This window comes from Vespa velutina, chromosome 6 (assembly GCF_912470025.1).
Source record: "Vespa velutina chromosome 6, iVesVel2.1, whole genome shotgun sequence".
Classification (NCBI taxonomy): Eukaryota; Metazoa; Arthropoda; class Insecta; order Hymenoptera; family Vespidae; genus Vespa; species Vespa velutina.
Genome location: NC_062193.1, coordinates 1,122,325 through 1,142,454, shown reverse-complemented (window position 1 = coordinate 1,142,454; position 20,130 = coordinate 1,122,325). Strand labels below are relative to the sequence as shown.

Sequence of the window (20,130 nt, the reverse complement as noted above, 5' to 3'; positions counted from 1 at the left end):
CGTATCCACTTTGCATTTAAATCGTGCATCTGCATGGAGCATGGGGTCTATTTGCCCTCCCTTCTCTCCCTCTTATCCCTTTCTCGAATGATTTAGGAATCCCATCGAGGGACCTGGATGCTGCATTCAATTTTTACATGGATTTTAGTTAAACATCCATTCCCTATGACCTAGATATTATTTATGAGAAAAATAAAGAAAAAAAATTACATATCATTTATATTCGATGATTCATTTCCATGGAGAAGAGTTTACTACCAATCGTGACAAACTCGTGTCGAACAGAAGTCGGGTAAAGGTAAATTATTGCGGTTCAATGATCTAGACTGACCGGGGTCGCCAAAGCATTTTACTCTGACTTCGCTTGACAGTAATTGCCATTCATAGGATTTTCTTTAAACATCTTATCGTCTTGGGATTCCCTACGAAACAAGAATAACGAAACAAGAAAATGAAAGTCATTTGAGTGTAAGTTTTTGGTGCAAACATTGCAACGATAAGGTACACTTTATTTCATGCTTTCGTATATACACACACACATACACACACGTTAAATTCTGCCTCTCTCTCTCTCTCTCTCTCTCTCTCTCTCTCTCGCTCTCTCTTTTTCGTCGAAGGAAGGAAGGAAGGAAGGAAGAGTATGCAGAATTACATCGTCTGCAGAACTTCACGCATGTAGCGGCGTTGTGCTACGATCGGTGAAATTCGATCGCGAATGCGTCACAGCCCCCAGAACAAGCTGGTTATACCGTGAATAATCGATAATCATGACCGTACACCTCGTGTATTCGTCTCGTTCATCTACCTACTGCAACAATGGCTCGCAAACAAAATTGCCATCGGCTCGACAATATTCAACAACGGAAGAACAAAAGAAAGAATTAAAAAAAAAAAAAAAAAAAAAAAAAAAAAAAAAAAAAAAAAAAAAAACAGAACAAAACAAAACAAAAAAGAAAAGAAAAGAAGAAGAAGAAGAAACAAAAGAGTACTTCGACAAAATCATTTTTAATTCTACGCCATTGTCGCAACCATGCTCGCTGCTGCGTACAGTGTCATCGGTTCGATCGAAACGATTAGGAGAGTGAACACGCTCGCAAATCTTCCTTCGTAACTTGCATACGCGATCACAAGAAGAAGCATGCATACTTGTAAATATAAAAAAAAAAAAAAGATATAATTGAGAAAAAAAAAAGATCCTTCATATGCAATATCCATTTCCGCGTATTATCAAAAAATCGAGATTGTGCTTTGGTATCGTCTCTCGTTGAGAATTAAAAAAAAATTTATTGTTAATCAATTAGATAAGCTATTATGCTCTCGGAAGATACGGCAAAACGACCATTCCTTTGCGTATTTCATACTCCTCGGTTCTTGGCATTTGCTCACCCCTAACCTCTACGATGAGCCACAATGTTATCGACCTTTCCTCCTGTATGTCTGTCATATAGTAGATAAGGTATGCATCTATCTATGTAGAATACGTATCAAGGAGGCAAGAAAGACATCGAGTACACGTCAGATAGATCGTACGTCAAAAATATCGATGCCCCAAATTAGAAATTCTCATTCGTTTTCATACTCGTTTTGATCGATGTCGTCTATCGTATCGTCAGAGAATTATTCGCAAAGTTAGTACGAGAGAATCACCGCTAGATGACACTTGAAATCTTGATTTATCGATCGAGCATTGACATAGAAATTTCTAGGCCGAATATTTTTCTTTCTATAAATTTAGATCGATCCAAAAATTTCGACGACAGAAAAACAAAAAAAAAACAAAAGGGGGAGGAAAATAGAGATCGTGAGTAACGATCGATCATACACGTACTAAATGCCTTTATATCGCGAAACATAGCAACGACAGGATCGTGCGTTTGCTTCTGTTAAATCTTAATCCTGTAGAGGCACGAGCGTCAGGTACCTACTATCCATCCGCACTATGGAGTACGAATCCAATAAAAAAATGGCAACACAATTATGAATTAGTTTAGGAGAAAGTTAACGTGTCTCTTTGTCTCCATTTCTCTCTCATTCTCTCATTCTCTCTCTCGCTCTCTCTCTCTCTCTCTCTCTCTCTCTCTCTCTCTCATTTTTTTTCTATTTTCTACACACGGTAGGAATCAGATCTTCAGCGACACTTGGTGGTGTCGGGCTGCTATTGCAAGATCTGCTTAAGATTCTTGGTGAATCTACGCTCAAAAAATTATTTTCCCCGCTCGTCAATGAGGCAGAAACAATTTCTGGTTCCACTGGACTCGGACATCTTTGGCTACAATTTGACGTTATATTTCGCGAGAGAGTTTGTAATGGTATTCTATAGATTCTTATTGGTTTCCAATCGCTATGATTATCTGCAATAAAAACAATAGAAAATAAATACAAAGAATATCTTTTGATAAGTTAGAATTGCAGAATTATGGTTTCGATTATGTAAAATAACTTACTTTGTGAGTTTGATCGAGACGAGGAGGAAGATTGCGTTGTTGGTGGTGGACTACTTGCTTGTTCCTCTTTGTCAGTAGGTTTCGAATCAAGACGAATACGTTCGCATTTACCAGATAGAAATTCTGGTGCGGTTGTGGCAAAAAATATATCTCTTTTCGAGGTTATCAAACAAAGATTCGGCATGGCGATTGTATGTACAAGATTTCCATTTATTATCAAACGAATTTCCATTGTGTCAGCGGTGAACGCTATCACGTAAGGAAAAGCACAAGCTAAGGAGAACAAAGAAATGTAATTTAATTAATATTAAAAATCGATTGTAATTAAAATTATATAGAGAATTTGAATTCTGACCTATCGCAATTGGCACTGAATTCCATTTGAAATCAAAGTCCGTAGGAGCAGTACTCTCTTCCGAGCACTTTTGAAAGTGACACATATCTGTGAATAATGAAGAATTCATTTGATCGAATCAAATCATTTAATTGGATTAATTCGAATTACTTGAATTAATAATTCGATTAAAATGATTATTAGGGTATTATTGTGGAATATTACATTGGAATAGAATTTTATAAAATATACAAATATATATTTAAATCGAATGAACTCACTGTTATAACAGAGCAATAGTTCTGGTTCCTCATCCTCGCGCAGATCGATCGCTGCGACTATGTGCGGTTTGTTCGTTTCGACGTGAACTATTCGTGAACTTCCGGACGCCGTGAAGAGTTCATAATGATGGCGTGCACCGCAACACAGCATCCATTCGTTCCCGATCTCGGTGCTCTCTATCATCGTAATAAGGATTGGGCTTTCGCTAGCTGTAAATTCTTTGAGCAATAAGAAACCTTCGATCGTGTCGGTGTCTGCGGAAGAGCACCAAGCTGTCCAAGCTGCATTATGTTTCCATTGGAGGACCGTCAAACGTCGTCCAACGGCCGCACACTACGAGCAAACTTCTTACGATTAGATTTCAATGAAATTTTCATTAAAAACGATAACATTCGCAGTGGTTACGTAAGACTTCTTTTTTTCTTTTTTTCTTTTCTAATCACTTTCAAATCGCTTCATCGAAATTTGCCAATTATATATTAGATACTCGTATAACACGAGAACCTATAATAAGATACAAAAATTGTGTTCGTAAAATATAATAAAGACAGATGTTCTATTTAAATTATTCACACTATTAAATATCTCCGTTATTTTCTTATGACACAGGAATATGTCTCTTAGGACTTTACGTTGCATCGTTTGAAAGAAATACCATTATAGTAATAATATTGAAATTGTATAACATATATAACTTGTATAAGAGATATTAATAAAACATGAAATACCCGTGTTATACATGGATAATTATCGTAATTATTTACATTATATATATATATATATACATATATATATATACGAGTCTTCGTATCCACTGTGGTTATATTAGATTTTCTTCGAAAGATTAAAGAATACCATTCGCAAGTGCGAGCCACCTTGCCTGGTGATACTGTAGAGATGGCAACCACGAGTACGAGCCAATTTTCTATCCTTAATATGTGCTCGACTTCTAACCGCGGGTGGTCGAAGGTGTGTCCGTGCTCGAGAACGTAAAGATGATTTGAATTTAAAATTTTCTCGATAAATCGTCTCGGAATCTTCTTCCTCGATCTCGCCATCCTTATAATCATCCTCGTTCTCACCGTTCTCTTCCGTTTCTTCGTCGTGCTCGTCTCCCTCGTCTTCGTCGTCACGATTGTTAAAGAATTCCGGGAATTTGTATGTTTTTCCACTCAAAGCCGAATCGTAATCGAATTCACGCAAACGAAAAACGTATACGCTTTCTTTGCCTTTATCGATTCCGCGAAAGAGAAGAATACCGTGTTGCTCTACCACGTCGAGTTGTTTGATTTGAACTGACTCATCGAAAATCATTCTGTGAGATAGACCCTCTGGGAGAAAGAAAATCATTTTTGTTTTTCTAACGTCAGAATCAAATCCTTTTTTTCTTTTTCTTTTTTTCAAAGAATAAAACGAAAAACTTTACCTTCGACCAGAAAAGTTCCATTTTCCGTCGCAAGTATCATCCTATTCTCCGACCAAACGTCACCGCAAATTACGACGTGAGGGAAATCTGGATAAATACATCTCGGTTCCCAAGGTCTTGGTTTCAACGGGCCAACTGTGGCTAGAGAAGTTGGTGCCAGACCGCGAACTATCGCTTCCAATTTAACAGCCTGACCAACGCGGACCATTTCTACAGATCGAGTTTCTTCTCGTCGTCGACCAGGTGCTTCAACAACGTCAGAAAATGCACGACGATTCAACATGCTCTGTGAAACGATAAATGATCAACGATTATCCTATGCGTATCACAAGAAATGTAATGAAATGAAATTTATTTACAAGATAATTCGAATATATTATATATATATATACATATATTTTTTTTTTACTTTCTCATATTATTAGATTAAAAGTATGTACAAAAATTTATTCTAAAATTAACGGATATGTACGTTTAACAGAAGATCACGCTGAAGACTCACGTTGCTCTTGCCATCTTGCGCATGTTCCTGATACATATCACGCAATAGAGCATCCAGAGTTCTTTCTCTTTTTCTAGAAAAGGTTGGCGTGTTAAAGGTTGCTTTCTCGCCATTGATAAGTTTGACTAGAAGGAATTCTCGCAAATGATAAGGATCGTCGAATATTGGTGGACACGGAAGACTTGGACCAAAAAGAGGAACCGTTTCGTCGCAATAAATGGCAACTCGCCAACCTTTAAGGAGTCCTAACGCTGATACCACAGCAAATACGTCTAAAAAAAAAAGGGGGTAAAGAGGAGAGAAATCAAAAAGGAAAATAATAGAAAATCTTTGGCTTTTTTTTTTTTTTTTTTTTTTTTTTTTTTTAAATAGAATTGAGAACTTACGAGTGAATTGACTCCTTATGCAATTAGGATTGAAACTATCCACGGCTGCTGGATCATCCGTATAAATGATGTTGACGATGTCATTACCAATATGCCTTTTTCTCTCGAGCTGTTGCGGATTGTCCTTCGAATAAGGAAGCATTGTGCTGACGTGGTACATCACTTCGTGACCAGCATATATCGTATAAACGCTTTCTCTTCCGGTCATGTCACCTGTACACAAAATAAAATGCTTTTAATATATATTAATCAAATATACATATATATATATATATATATATATAATATAAAGTCCTGAATTTATTACCACGTCGGGGTAGACCAAGAAAGTTCGAAAATATTGTATTGACATCACTGTATAAAAATATCAGACAAATTACAACAGCAAAATTCAAGGACATAATTGACCTATTACTTGTATTATTGATATGTACCATCGGAACATCATGATTTCTTCAAATCTCTTTCACACACAAAAAATCTAGATGAGTAGTAAATTGTTTTGTAATAAATTTATGTTTGTAATTTTGTACGTTATGTAGTTAAAAAATGTTTTGAATCGCATAAATTATGTTTTCGAAGTGTTTTAAAGATATGTAAAATAAATTGAGTATTGTTTTTTTCAATTTGAAGCATCTTAAATTATGTTGAATGGACTTGGGCACCTTCAAATTTTATAATGAATCCGATTGTTAATTTTGAAAGTGGCCTAATTCCATTCTTGATAAGAAAACGCATATTATTCACTTAATAATTGCCACTATTTTAATAGGAACTATAAATTTAACATCCTTAGATATACTTAAGTAGTATGACTCATTAGTATCCTATACGTATATTTTTAAATTCATTGAAACGCAAATCCTTAAATATCTCGATTTGAAGATAAATGGAGTTAGGCCACTTTCAAAATAAACGGTTCATATGCATTTTCTTTTTTTTTTTTTCTTTTCTTTTGATTTGAGATAATATCGATGGGATTAAATTTTAAAAACTATTTTTATCTTTCTTCCTTATATGATATATAGCGATGGCATACAATCGTAAGTGTACCTTTAACATCCAGGCCGCCTCGGTACTTGTCCCAACCTCTGAGTCGTATCTTCTCACCGAGAATATCGAGGAACTTCTCGAAACCGGGGCTGCCACTTTCTGCGAACAATAAAGACACGACCCGTGGGTCGAACGTGTCCTCCTTTGATCATCGTTTCCGTTTCTATCTACTTAAACAAAAATATACCAATACCGAGCGGCAACTCTTAATTTTTCTTCGTCTTACCGTTCGATAACATCTCGTCGTCGGTTGTCTGACCCTCCTTCGCGTATATAACACCGAACTTGAAATTGACGGATCCTTCTTGTTCTTCCAGTAATAGTAAATCCTAAATAAATCGTTCTTTCGAGGAGTTTTATCGTTAAATATATATATATATATATATATATATATATATATATATATATATATATATATAAACAAAAAAAAAAGAAAGAAAAGATTGTAACACATTTTTATAGCTACGAAAATATTTCGAAATATATCGTTCCGTTTAATAACATTTCATTTAATATTGTTGAGAAAAAATGATCACGCATATTCGTCAAATTTTCTATAATTGTGCCCAAGTATTACGCCTGAAAATATGCATCACTCTATAACATGTCAATAATTAAAGTTACGAGTGCCATCTATCAGGGAGAAATTTTTTTAAAGCCCCTTTGGATATGCAACACTAACGTACATACATGTATAATTCATTTTTTTCATATCGTCATCGTCTGTAGAGATCGCGTGTAATAAAGATATACACGTTAAAGTTGACCTTTGGAAAACAAGGAAAATGACGAACGATGTTTGAGATTATAAATATGGACGAAGTATGTTGTATTCCCATATTATCCGGAACAATATCGATTATTCACAAAAATAATAACGTTTCAATTGGTTTGTTACATACAAAGATTTCAGATAAGAGATTCTTTTAATATTTTTATATAAATTTCAAAGATATTCGTTCATTATACTTTTTCAATATCAAAAGTACTGGAAACTCTCTTGGGTTGTGGTTAAAATAAAAGTAACTTGTTCAAGTAGTTAAAGTTTCAAGATGTACACGCACCTTTTGTATCTCAGGAGACAAAACTTCGCGTGGTGCCTTGTCGAGTTTTTCCAGGCCGAAGAAGTTGCTGGAGAAAATGCAAATCGAGCGTCTAGTTTTACAACGACAATAAATAATAACTAGTATCGTGGTAATTGTTTTTCTCGCTTTTTCCCCGATTAAAAAGAAAATATTTACCTCAGGATTTGCCTGATGGTCATCGTCTTGTTTGCCGAAAATGGCAGAGATATCTTTTGAGCGCCCTGGATTAAAACGCAATGCTTGTAATTTTTTTTTCTCTTTTTCCTTTCTTTTTTCCTTTCATGTTTACTTGCATCGATTATTTGATATAATGGGTGTAATTGCGAGGGGAAAACAAAAGATGAAGAGAAAAAAAAAAGGAGGGAAAAAAAAAAGAAGAAGAAGATGAAAGAAAGTTAAAGATAAAAAAAAAATATTTACACGATGTTAATTACACCCTTATTTGTGTAATACGATCGAGAACGTTTATTTTACTTTACTCACCGTTCGTCTCCATAAAATAACTCTGTAATGCGATACGCATTGATCGCCACCCTCGCTCATCACCACTGAGAGAAAGAGTGGATTCCTTTCATGATCCGATGCCACGTAATTTTGATGCACTATAACAAGGATGATTACGATTCGGGAGATGGTTACGATTATGGTGTAAAGGAAAGCTAAAAAAAAAAAAGAAATAAACAAATAAAAGCTTAAACGATTTTGTTCGTTGTTTTTTTTTCTTCCGCTAACAAAATTGCTCCACGTTGGTTGGATCTATTTTTCTCGTGTTTTCTTTTTCCTTTTTTTTTTTTTTTTTTTTCAATTCTTTTTGTTCTTTTTTTTCATATCCGTACCAAATCCATAACGAGTAAGTTCAGTAAAAATGTTCACGTGCTCGCACTAGTATTTCTTTTTTTGTTTTTTCTTCTTTTTTTTTTGATTTTTATAATAGAACAACATTCGTCTTAATTATCGATCCACACAGCTCGTAATCGCGGTCCTCCATTAACGAGTATATCGACGCTATTGGCACAAGCTCGGTACGCTTTTATCTCACTCTCTACCAATATTTATACCCGTTAAGCGTATAAACTTTGGCGCGTACGATAGGAGCGGCGTGTCTGAGCTTTCACTGAGGATGAACATGAGCGCGTGGTTTCGAACATTATCTGCGGTTGGTGAGATAAAAAGGAAAAAAAAAAAAAAAAGGCTGAAAAAGAACGAACCGAACCGAACTGAACGAACGTACGAACGAATGAACGAAGATATCGTACTCACGCTTTCCTAGAAAGTATTTAAAGTACCAACGTGTTTGATACTCGGGATTTTCCAATATCGGTATATTCGGAGATCCGAACATCTGTAGAACAGAGAAGGACGATGGGATCATAAATATGGGCGATATGTATTACTTTCTCTTGAAGTGAAAAGTGAAAAATACGATGAAAAATTGAAACAGAAAGATAGATAGATAGATAGATAGATAGAATAGAAAGAGAAGAAATATCGATCAGCCTTACTTCCTCTTTTTCGCCTGGAGAATCTCCGTTCTCCACTCGAAATCTTCTCCCATTGTCGGAGCCGTCCTGTTCGATTTGTGGCAACTAAAAAAAAAGAAAGAAAAAAAACATGAGAGATGTTCCAGATCTATGTTCCTTGTCTCTATTACTCGAGTAATCGACAAACAAACAAAAGAAAAAAAAAAAAAAAATCATTGTTCCAGTTTGACAAAAACATAGAAAAGATTCGAGTGACGTCGCTCGATTGATCGATGAAAATTTCGATCGACGAAACACTAGGCAAAGCTACGATTGTTCGAGTTCTGTTAACTCGATTCTGTTACACCGGAAATGACGCTTTTACCTGCCAACAGGAGGGAACGTTGTCGCGTAACGAGGACGATGCATGCTCGATAAAAAAAAAGGAAGAAAGAAAGGCAAAAAAAAAAAAGAAAAGAAAAAGAAAGAAAAAAGATTAAGGACGAACGTGTAAGAAAAAAAAAAAAAAAAAAAAAAAAAAAAAAAAAAAAAGAAAAATAATACTCGTGATAATATTCCATGGCGGATACGGAAGGTAGATAAAAAAAAAAAAAAAAAGAAAAAAGAAAAAAGAAAAATAATACGAATGAATGGTGTTAATAGGAAAAATCACATTACGATGTTTCTCATTGGATGAAACGTCGGAATTCTTCTTCTTCGAAATTTACGAAGGATAAAAAGTTTCCATTCGATGGAACCGCGACAAACAGGAAGACGTCTAACATCGTCTTCGTTTCTACGATTCTATCGCACATAAGATTTTGTCGTTTATCGTCGCGAACCACTCTCGTATTCGAAAGTGGTCGTTCTCCAAAGTGGAACACGACGATTTGACCTATTTGCAATAGTAACATAACCGAACGTCTTTCTGTATTCACATGCACAAACACGTATATCCACGCGTAGACAGATACACACACACACACACACAGACACACACAGAGAGATATACATACATTTATATCTACTTGTATATATAAACGTACTCGTAAAGTCTTCTCTTACCATCTCGACGCTTCCATAGCATCGTCTCGACAGGACACCTCTCCTCGATATCGCATCGGTCGTGGATCTAAAACACGATACCGTTTCATTGTCTAAGTGCGACAAAATCTATAAGAATGGATAAAAAGAAAGAAAGAAAGAATGTGGGAATAGAAGGATACTCGAATGGAGGATCACGAGACAAATTTTTCGCTATTCAATGACGCGTTAAATTATCAACCATCAAGAAAATAAAAATGAGAAAGGGAACATACAGGAAATCGTCTTTAACTCTTTACATACTTATTTCTCGTCCAATTCACAATCTTTCGTATCTCTTTCACCCCCTCCCCCCTTTCCCACTCTTTCCTTTATCCCCTTTTCTTTTCCTCTTTTCTTAACGATAAACTTCGTGATAAAACATCCACTATCTTATATTCGTCGTTTTTCGCGATGTGAATATGTAGGTTAATGAGGAAGGCGCGTCGAGGTCGACTCGCTCGAATGCAAAGGTACCCGATATGTACCTACCTAGCCGAATACAAAGTACCTAATAGATACAACACAACTACCCGGAAGATTCGAGGTTCAATTGATTTTATCGCTTTTGCAAAAGGATATCGACTAACTTCCTACTTCCTTCTAAAACTTCCTCCTTTCGGTTAAACACATAAGTTTCATGATTATTTTCAATTAATAATCGATCGACGATATCCAAAATCAATATTTCCTTCGATTGACAATCCTTCAATGTCGTCGAATCATAGATATTAGTTTTAGAAAATTACTTTAATCCTATTTTTTCTTTTCTTTTCTTTTCTTTTCTTTTCTTTTCTTTTCTTTTCTTCTTTCTTCTTCTTCTTCTTTTTTTTTTTTTGCGCAGTCACGTTACAATCGACGCATATAGAAATTACGGATTAAATTGGTGCGAAAAATAATCGCAATTTTTATCGTTTTATTCGATACGACAAAAAAGACGCGATTATTTTTCCATCAATGTAATGTAAATTAAAAATAACTATGCACACAGAGAGAAAATGATTGGTCGGTATTGAATTCGTACGATTATTTACATGTCGTATGTAACAAATTTATAAAAGGCGTATCTTGTTAAAAATACGTGAAGTAACGTACGCATGATGACTGGCCCTCCGATGAAGATGTCTTAGTTGAGATGATGATAATAAAGGTACGCAGACAGATCTGGATCTGTTTCTACGTTTCATTGCGTCCAATTCGGTCGAAGTTGGTGCCGATTCCTCGTCGCTCTTGCTATCCATCGTCGCTATTCTTGTCTTCAACTTTTTTCTCTCTCTTTCTCTCTCTCTCTCTCTCTCTCTCTCTCTCTCTTTTATATTCTTCCAAAGCTCACGATATATAAAATAAAATTTCAAAAAAGGATTTCAAACTTTTGAAAACGTTTTCCTCTTATGGATATATATGCCAATGGAAATTCAAAGGTGAATTCAAACTGGACGAACTTTGAATCGACGACGAGGAGGATAAATTAACGTGGATCGACTTTTCATTTCTATCCTTGCCAAATCGTAGAATTTAAAAGGAGGAGCCTTCTGTTGACCCCCTCGTCTCCACTCAACATCAAAGCAATCGAGACGACTCTGAAAGAGACGAGTCTGAGAATGCGAGTGCCCGTGAGAGACGCAACCCTTCTCTTTTCTTTCATTAATCCTGGGAGCAACGTTAGAGCGCTTCTTTCAATATCACGCTTTATCCTATCTGTCTCGGTAGAAGTTGAAATAATAATCGTCAGAGATAGATAGATAGATAGATAGAGAGAGAGATAGAGAGAGAGAGAGTGTGAGAGTGAGAGAGAGAGAGAGAGAGAGACGGGCAGACAGACAGAGAAACAGAGAGAAAAAAGATTCAGGATCAACGAACTATCTCTCTTGTGTTCGAACTTTCTATCTTTGATCTTTCTTAAAGATTTCGAATTCACAAAAACGATTATCGTTAAAAGATAATTAACATATAGGGTGTAATATAAACACTTTAGTGTCTCATGTTTATTATCAACAAAGTCAACAAGAAAAAGAAACACAAAAATAGATAACTTACCCCCTGAGAAAACTAGTAGTAATGACCTTTCACGTTTCTTCCTTAAACACTTACAGGACTTTCAGGCCCTCTTTCTCCCTCCCTCCCTCTCTCCCTCCCTCTCTCTCTCTTTCCCTCTCTCTCTCTCTCTCTCTCTCTCTTTCTCTCTTTCTCACGCAGTAGCAAGTGAGCTTTCACTTGTCTCTCATACGACTGTCAACCCCTTTTCGTGGAGTCTCGTCGAGCGACCTTTCCTCTCGACGGGCACGACTTTCAACCCCTTGCTGTGCACTAACAACGTCGAGAGTATAAATGCATGGTACACTCGTCTCTCTCTCTCTCTCTCTCTCTCTTTTTCTTTTTATATCTATAAGTATATATATATATATATTTATATATACGATATATATATATATACGATATGGTATATATTTTCTGTTTTCTTGTTAAAGTTTAACGTGTTTTGCACATACTTGGAGGTTTACTCGCGAGAGGACAAAGATCCGTTCGCTGTTACACGACGGCGACTCGTCGACTGGCGCCGTATCGTCGAGCAACTCCTCTCTCCTTTCCTATTTTCTCTCTCTCTCTCTCTCTCTCTCTCTCTTTATCTCTATCTCTCTCACCTTCCCACCCCCGAACACGAAAAGTCCCGCGTTCGACACTCGTCACTTGCGTTTTTCCCCCCGCGACCGACTAGCCCATTTATTCTTCTCTATTTGATTCTGTCAAATAATAAAATAAATTTAATTTTCTATTCTTATTAGATCCTAAATATCTTTCTCTTATCCCTTCTTTGACTTTTTACCTTCTTCCTACAGGATCACTCCCAAAAAGCATATCGACGCGCCCTCCGTACGCGACACGCAGGCGTCGAGTTTTGCACACCGGCGGACGGTGACCCGCATTTTCGTTGGCGCCGAGGACCCTCGCTGCAGAGAGATCAGACACCTTTCTCTCTCTTTTCCTCCCTCTCTCTCTCCCTCTTCTCTCTCTCTCTCTCTCTCTCTCTCTCTCTCTTTCTCTCACTTATTCTCTCTCATCTTTCCCCCTTTTTTTTCTCTATTTTTGTAAATGTCTATTTCTTTTACTTGTATATCGTATATTTTATTTTCTTTCTAATCGATCATAGGAAAAAAATAATATTTTGGAATTTATGATTTATTGTAAACTCTATTCAATTTCACGTATTCATTGAGATTTATTAATTAATTCATTAGTGTGATTGAACGAAATTCTCAATAGGATTCTCGACCTTTGCCGATAGAACGATCCTTATAAAAGTATTCTATGATTTTTATGTTTCGTTATTAACAAGTACCCTTTTTTTATTTATAGAACTACTCAATAAATACGTAAATGAGTATGTATATATATATATATATACACGCATATATATACATAGATGCATATATATACTCAATTATTTATATATGAATATATATATATATATTCAAGTTATTGAATGGAACATATTTATATAAGTTTATTACTTTTAGAATTATTAGATATACCAAGGACGTACCGACGTTTCCGCATTTTTAATCGATCCCACCAACGTGACAGCGTTTATCGACTCTCGATAAACGCTGTTCTACCAACTCAATCGACCAAATTAGAATATGCACGATGAAAAACGTTTCTTTTCGTACGAAGTTGTTTTTCCACAGTAACGATCGTAAAATCTGACGATCTAACAAAAGTTAAATTCGAATCGATTTGAAACGTTTTATAGCATCGATAAGCTTAAGAATTGTATTATCGCTTTTATCGGCAATTTACAGAGAGCTATCTTACCGATTGGGCAATTGTTTCCAAAAATTTGTCTCTTAAAGATCGATCACAAATTTGAATTAATTATCGTCGATTATCGAGAATCCGATGTTATTTTAATTAATTAATTCGATAGGATTTTGCGTTTTAACGTATAAATATATCGTAGAATAATAGTCAGTCCGCGTGACCGTAATAATGGCCTTGCTCGAAATATTAAAGCATTACGTCATTTGCATAAATATATATATATATATTACGTTTATACATATAAATATACATATACGTAAACCGGACACCGTGAAATCGTTATCTTTTAATAAAATGACGATGTTTTCCTTTGATATCTTTTACTTTTAACCAATGACTAACTTAACGGCAAAACTTCTTGGAATCAATTTGATGTCGGGTCGGGGAGTATGTCTATCCATTATTCGCATAATCGAATAAAACCAGCCGTGTCGAGTTTGACGTCAATGGTTCGACAAAGCCGCGAGTACAATAATAAACTTTCTATCGACCTTTATCAATAGAACGAAAACTTTTATCTTTGTTATATTAACAAGGACAATACAATTAACAATCTAATGATTTTTAAATGAATCGTATAATTCACGTGGTTATAAGGACATATATATATATATATATAAAATTGAATACCGTCGAGAAAGATATGAAAAAATGATCTAAACTCTCTTGCGATCACGTTTGCAGGTATGAAAGTAGGAAAATGGAGGATCGTCACCGGAGGGTACCATCGAAGAAAGTTGATGACGTTGCCGTCAGTTTCGATGGTTTGGTCCCGATGATGGATTTTGGTTGAGTTTTCAGGATTGGCCCCGCGGCTAGTTAACAAGCAAGCAGCTAGGCTCTATAGGCTACAGGTATGAACATGTTATGAACAACGACAAAATCAATATACCTATATATGTATATACAGAGAAAAAGGGGTAGATGCTTTTGAATGTGGGCTATCGCTATGACGCAATTCACAATATTCTACTCGCGTGATAAAGTCATCGGAAACGCTCGAGTTCTTTCTCTCTCTCTCTCTCTCTCTCTCTCTCTCTCTTTCTATTTTTCTCGATTTATCTATCTCTATCTCACTATTTTTTTCTCTCATGGTCATAACACAAGGTAACCCTGCTTGCCAACACTTCTCTCTCTCTTTCTCTCTTTCTCTCTTTCTTTCTATCTTCTTCTCTCTTTATCTCTCTCTCTCTCTCTCTCTCTCTCTCTCTCTCTCTCTTTCTCGGTAGCTGAGCAATACCCTCATTCTCTCTTCTAATTCTCTTTCTCTCTCTAATACTTCTCTTCTTCTCCCTTTAACGTGATCTCACACTCAACAGAAAGAGAGAGAGAGAGAAAGAGAAAGAGAGGGGGGCGGGAGGGAGGGAGGGAGGGAGGGAGAGAGAGTATGTGTATTCGAGATGCCGCGGTCGACTTCCACTCGGTCGAGCGTGATCGAGATCGATCCACGGAGCACAAAAGAGCGTCAGCCGAGACTCGAGCCAGTCCGATAGCAAAAAGGTTAATTATAAAGAGCGAAGCACTAAAATCCGATATCGTGCGCGCTCGGGGGCCACTTGCCATCGTAAGCGAAGCTGTTGTCGATCCCCCATCCCCCTTCCCCCACGCTCTTTTTCTCTCTCACTCTCTATCCTCAAGAATTGCCATGGTCGCACGTCCTATAATGGGGTGGTTCATGATACTACTGTAAACCGAGGGTGTATCGCTTTTTCTTTCCCCCCTAGGTTAATTTGATTACACTCATCGAAACGCATTTATTCGCACAAGCTTTACAAGAGGCTTATCACAGCTTACTCCGATAAAATGCTAAACAAATCGAATATTCTGTCAATTATTATTCCAATAGATTCGTTTAAAAGATTCTTCGCAGGTAGATTGGATAGAATGAAAAAGAAAAAAGGAAGTAGAAGTAGAAGAAGAAGAAGAAAAAGAAAAAAAAAAAAAAAGACAGTTATCGCATGTTTATCGTTCGTGACGATCATCGTCGAAAATAGAATGATCCATGAATCATCGAGAACGATAAGAGAGTTAGGTGGTGTACGTTAATGATAGCGAACGTTCTTGGACGCAATCCAGTCGCAATTGGAAGTTTTCTATTTTAGTTTAAAAAGGAAATGTACCGATAACTTAATTTCCTTCGTTCTTCCATCGACAAGATCGGATCGGATCGGATCTGATCGGATCTGATCGGATTGAATAAAATTCGATACCATCCCCACGATCTCATCTTCACTTACTATATTTGCAAATTCGCCTACTCCCTTGATATAGATACATCTCATCATAATAATAGGCTGTATCCCGTGGGATAAATTCTCCGATGCATACTGCTTTATCGCATAGATATAGAGAGAAAAAGATAGAGACACATACAAAGAGCGAGAGCGAGAGAGAGAGAGAGTAGGTAGTTGCTATTACCTCGATCGTTACGGGCCACGTATTCGTTATATCTGACAAGTGTCTGTTTTTCCTGTAAACGGTATTCGATAGACCGAAAATATCTATGTTATGCTTCTGTTCGAAATGCTACAAAATACGATTTGAAAGTTTTGTCGAAACGAAGATAAACGTTCGTATAGGATTACAAAAAAAGAAAAATCATATAGATGATTAAATATATATATATATATATACACATATATATATTTATACAAATATATATATATATATACACATATATATATTTATACAAATATATATATATATAGATATATTACATCACTTTTAATTATATATACGTTTAAATGTATATACATGTGCGTGTATATGTATTTTATATATATTTATGCAAATATATATATATATATATATATATATATATATATATTACATCACTTTTAAATATATATACTTGTGCGTGTGTGTATTTTATATATATATATATATATATAAAACAATACTTTCCACGTTAATGATCTCTCCATCTCTCTTTTCTTTAGAACATCGGAATAAATTGCACCGACTTCAAGTTTCCTTTTAATAAAGAGTCACATCGTTCCCCTTTTTATCAACATAGGCAAGGTGCAATAAATAACGTCGGTATAAACAATAAAGGCAATGTCCGTGGGAGGAGTAAAAGGCAGACGAACCTGACATACTAGGTAGCCTGATGACGTTCGTGCGTATACGCTTTACGCAAAAGTGCACATAAATACACTCTCACACACGTACATGCACACGCGCACGCACACAGAGAAAGAGAGAGAGAGAGAGAGAGAGAGATAGGTAATGTGACAGAACGTACATGAACGTACGTAGACACGTGTTTGGTTATCCACGAGTTTATTCTTTCCTTCTTTGTCATTCGTTTGTGAATACAAAAAGAAAAAACAGCGATATGATCGAGCAGTTCGTTTTAAAAGGACTGTTCTTCCTCTTTATCTTTCGTTTTTTTTTTTTCCCCTTTTTTTTCCCCTCTTCTTTTCTTTTTTCTTCTTTTTTTCCCCCTCTTCTTTTCTTTTTTTTTTTCTTGTACCGATAGGGTTGCCACACGTTTGTGACACGACTCTCGTTGTATCTCGAATCCGCGCTCGTGTTTTAAACTAATTAACGCGCGTCGGTTCTAACGGCGATTCGTTAAGCCAATTATCAGAGACGCGACTACTCGACGTTTTCACTCGGTCGATCGGCTTACGACTTATTTACATACATACATACATACATACATACATACATATATACACACGCACGTACGTTTATCCTTACAGACTTTCCGTTCCGTGGACTTGAGAAGACTTGTTTCTTACGTATTACGTATCGTAGACCAAGTCTTATGATACTTTTTTTTTTTTTAATCGAGTATGCGTATAAAAATTACAATATTTTTTTTATGTACGTACCTATATACCCATTTATAGTTTGATATTACGATTTAAACTTATTTTTTTATCTCATTAATTGTCTCTTCAATTATTTCAATCTTTATATTTAAGTAAAGGTAGAACATTCGTTCGTATCAGATCTAACTAGCGAGCAAATTATTTTTTATTTTTTATTTTATATATAAAATAAGAGATATACGATGAAATAATTGTGTTATGATTATACGATGAATGAAGGGATACAACGAAGTGCGTTAAAATTCTAAGATGATTAATAATGAATTGATATAATTAACGAACCTGGTGGTCCATGGTAAGACTTTGCTACCCTCGAAGCTGATGCTCCTTAGCTCATACTTGGATCTCAAACGAAGAGGTGAACCAGGTGCGGTACCACTGTGAAGAAGATTCCTCACGCTCTTGGTGCTAACCCCCGATAAAGCGTGCCGTCTCGAAGTAGCTCCCTCTCTGGTCGACTGATTCGTCGTTCTTCGCAAAGAACTCATCTTGTAGTATCCTTTGCTTTTCACGACATATTTTTAATAATAACAGCATAAACAAAAGAATTCCCTCGTAATTCTTCAATTTCAATCTCCTATCTTTATATTATATTATTTTATTTTTATTTTATTCTCTTTCATTATTTTATCGAAATCCTATGTCCTTATCCTCGTAGATCTTCGACACTTTCTCATCGTATCCTATTCCTCTTGAAGATGAAAGAAAAAAAAAAAAAAAACATCTTCCTATGTATTTGTCATCGAATAATTAATATTAATATTAATTTCACAATATATTTATTTCCTTCATTTTCTTTTAACGTTCGAAGATACTTTTTCTTCGTTTCAAATCCTATTTAAATTCAAACGTGTTCAACGACAGCACAATGTCGGCGTACTTTCGTTACTCCTTTCGATATCCGATCGCAGGTGTGCGAGCTTACACGGTGCGACCATAAATGACTGCGCCACCTTTCGACCCCACCAACACCATTCGGCTTCGTTCGCCACCATAACTGGCTCCGAGCATCCTTCCTTCCGATCCCCACTCTTCCCTTTTCCCACCACTCTCATCATCCCTTTTGTACTCTATTTGTCTATTTCTCTCTCTCTCTCTCTCTCTCTCTCTCTCTCTTTATTTTTATCTCTTCACAGGTTACACCGAGTCATTTTTTTTTCTAGCACGTGTAACCTTCTAGATCCTTCGATCACATTGTTGAATATCCTATCACGTTTCTTTTTACACACCAATATCATTTTCTCATAAATTTTTAAACGGTCGGATGATCGAAAATAAGAATTTGAGAAAATTCGTATCACATGTGCCTTCTTTATCCATTTATCCATCCATCCATCCATCTTTCCTCTCCTCTATCCATCTCGATTATTGAGCCAAGGAAACGCACGCACACGCTCCACTCGCTTCGTCGCTCGATTAAACAAAAATCTTTTTATGGAGCTCAAACGCGAATGGAATTTTTCTCGGACGTCCTCTTCGAATACATCGTGATTCGAGATTTGCCAAACGTTAACGAATCGTCCTTGAAATTATTCCCAATTCGTGCTAATATTCGTCTGGAAGATTTTAGGGTTCAAAGAGAGAAAAACAAAAAAAAAAAAGAAAAAAAAAGAAAAGAAGAAGAAGAAGAAGAAAAAGAAGATCGAGACATTTTTACTCGTTACAATTGGAATTTTTCGAAAAATGATGGAAAATCTTATGAATCATAAAATATGATCTTTGCTGATCAACATCATGATTTTCGTAAAACTTTCCATTATCAGCTTATATTTACGATATATTGTAGTTCGATCATTTTGAATTTTAATAAAAAAAAAAAAAAAAGGAAAAAAGAAGAAAGAAGAAAAAAAGAAAAAGAAGAAAAAAATCGTATAAAGAATAAATGAGAAAAAGAGAAAGAGATAAGCTCTTCTCATACGATATCACGTTTTTAATAGAACGTATACGAACGTGACTCCGTTTACTTTAATTTTCAACGTGAGACACGAGATCGAACACGTATCCGATTTCGGAAAATTCTTAAGGAATTTTGCGCTCGTTCCTGAAAACTCGGTCACGCGCTCCTTCTAATTCCTTTCCAATTCCTTACGTCGATCCTCAGTCGTTAAGGGATAACCTTCGGGAGTTTTCCCATTGAAGAATTTCGTTCGATAGATGTGTCGATAAGTTTGCTGTTTTAACGTCCATGTGATGCTGCGAAGGAGAAGAATAAGAGAAAAAGAAGAAAGTAATGCCATTTAATCGAACAATAGTACAGACATTATGAATTTTATTACATAAGCGAAAGGATGAAGGAGAATATTATGAAAATGTAAAAGAAAAAATTTAATGAAATGAAATAACACATAAAATCGATCCAATTAATGGTAAGAAAATTAAAAAAGAAAAACTATAAAAAAAAAAAAAAAAAAAGAAAA

At 35.7% G+C, this 20,130-nt stretch overlaps 1 protein-coding gene across 14 annotated transcripts in view; it reads right to left on the bottom strand.

The window, feature by feature from the left end:
• Positions 1 to 469: 469 nt before the first annotated feature.
• The window catches only part of LOC124950046 (GTPase-activating Rap/Ran-GAP domain-like protein 3), a 20,769-nt gene continuing 1,108 nt past the window's right edge, over positions 470 to 20,130 (bottom strand). The window contains exons 1-19 of one of the 14 annotated variants that reach the window (XM_047496155.1): positions 12,880 to 13,130; positions 12,545 to 12,796; positions 11,151 to 11,753; positions 10,038 to 10,104; positions 9,015 to 9,098; positions 8,773 to 8,854; positions 7,996 to 8,171; positions 7,669 to 7,733; positions 7,492 to 7,582; positions 6,654 to 6,756; positions 6,428 to 6,526; positions 5,375 to 5,587; positions 4,959 to 5,260; positions 4,487 to 4,772; positions 3,916 to 4,391; positions 3,060 to 3,393; positions 2,800 to 2,886; positions 2,445 to 2,717; positions 470 to 2,351 (exon numbers count right to left, since the gene is read on the bottom strand). In XM_047496155.1, coding sequence (XP_047352111.1) covers positions 2,098 to 2,351; positions 2,445 to 2,717; positions 2,800 to 2,886; positions 3,060 to 3,393; positions 3,916 to 4,391; positions 4,487 to 4,772; positions 4,959 to 5,260; positions 5,375 to 5,587; positions 6,428 to 6,526; positions 6,654 to 6,756; positions 7,492 to 7,582; positions 7,669 to 7,733; positions 7,996 to 8,171; positions 8,773 to 8,854; positions 9,015 to 9,098; positions 10,038 to 10,104; positions 11,151 to 11,296 — 3,138 coding nt within the window. In that variant the 5' untranslated portion in view covers positions 11,297 to 11,753; positions 12,545 to 12,796; positions 12,880 to 13,130 and the 3' untranslated portion in view covers positions 470 to 2,097. The other 13 variants (XM_047496147.1, XM_047496150.1, XM_047496149.1 and 10 more) reach the window with 13 other exon arrangements.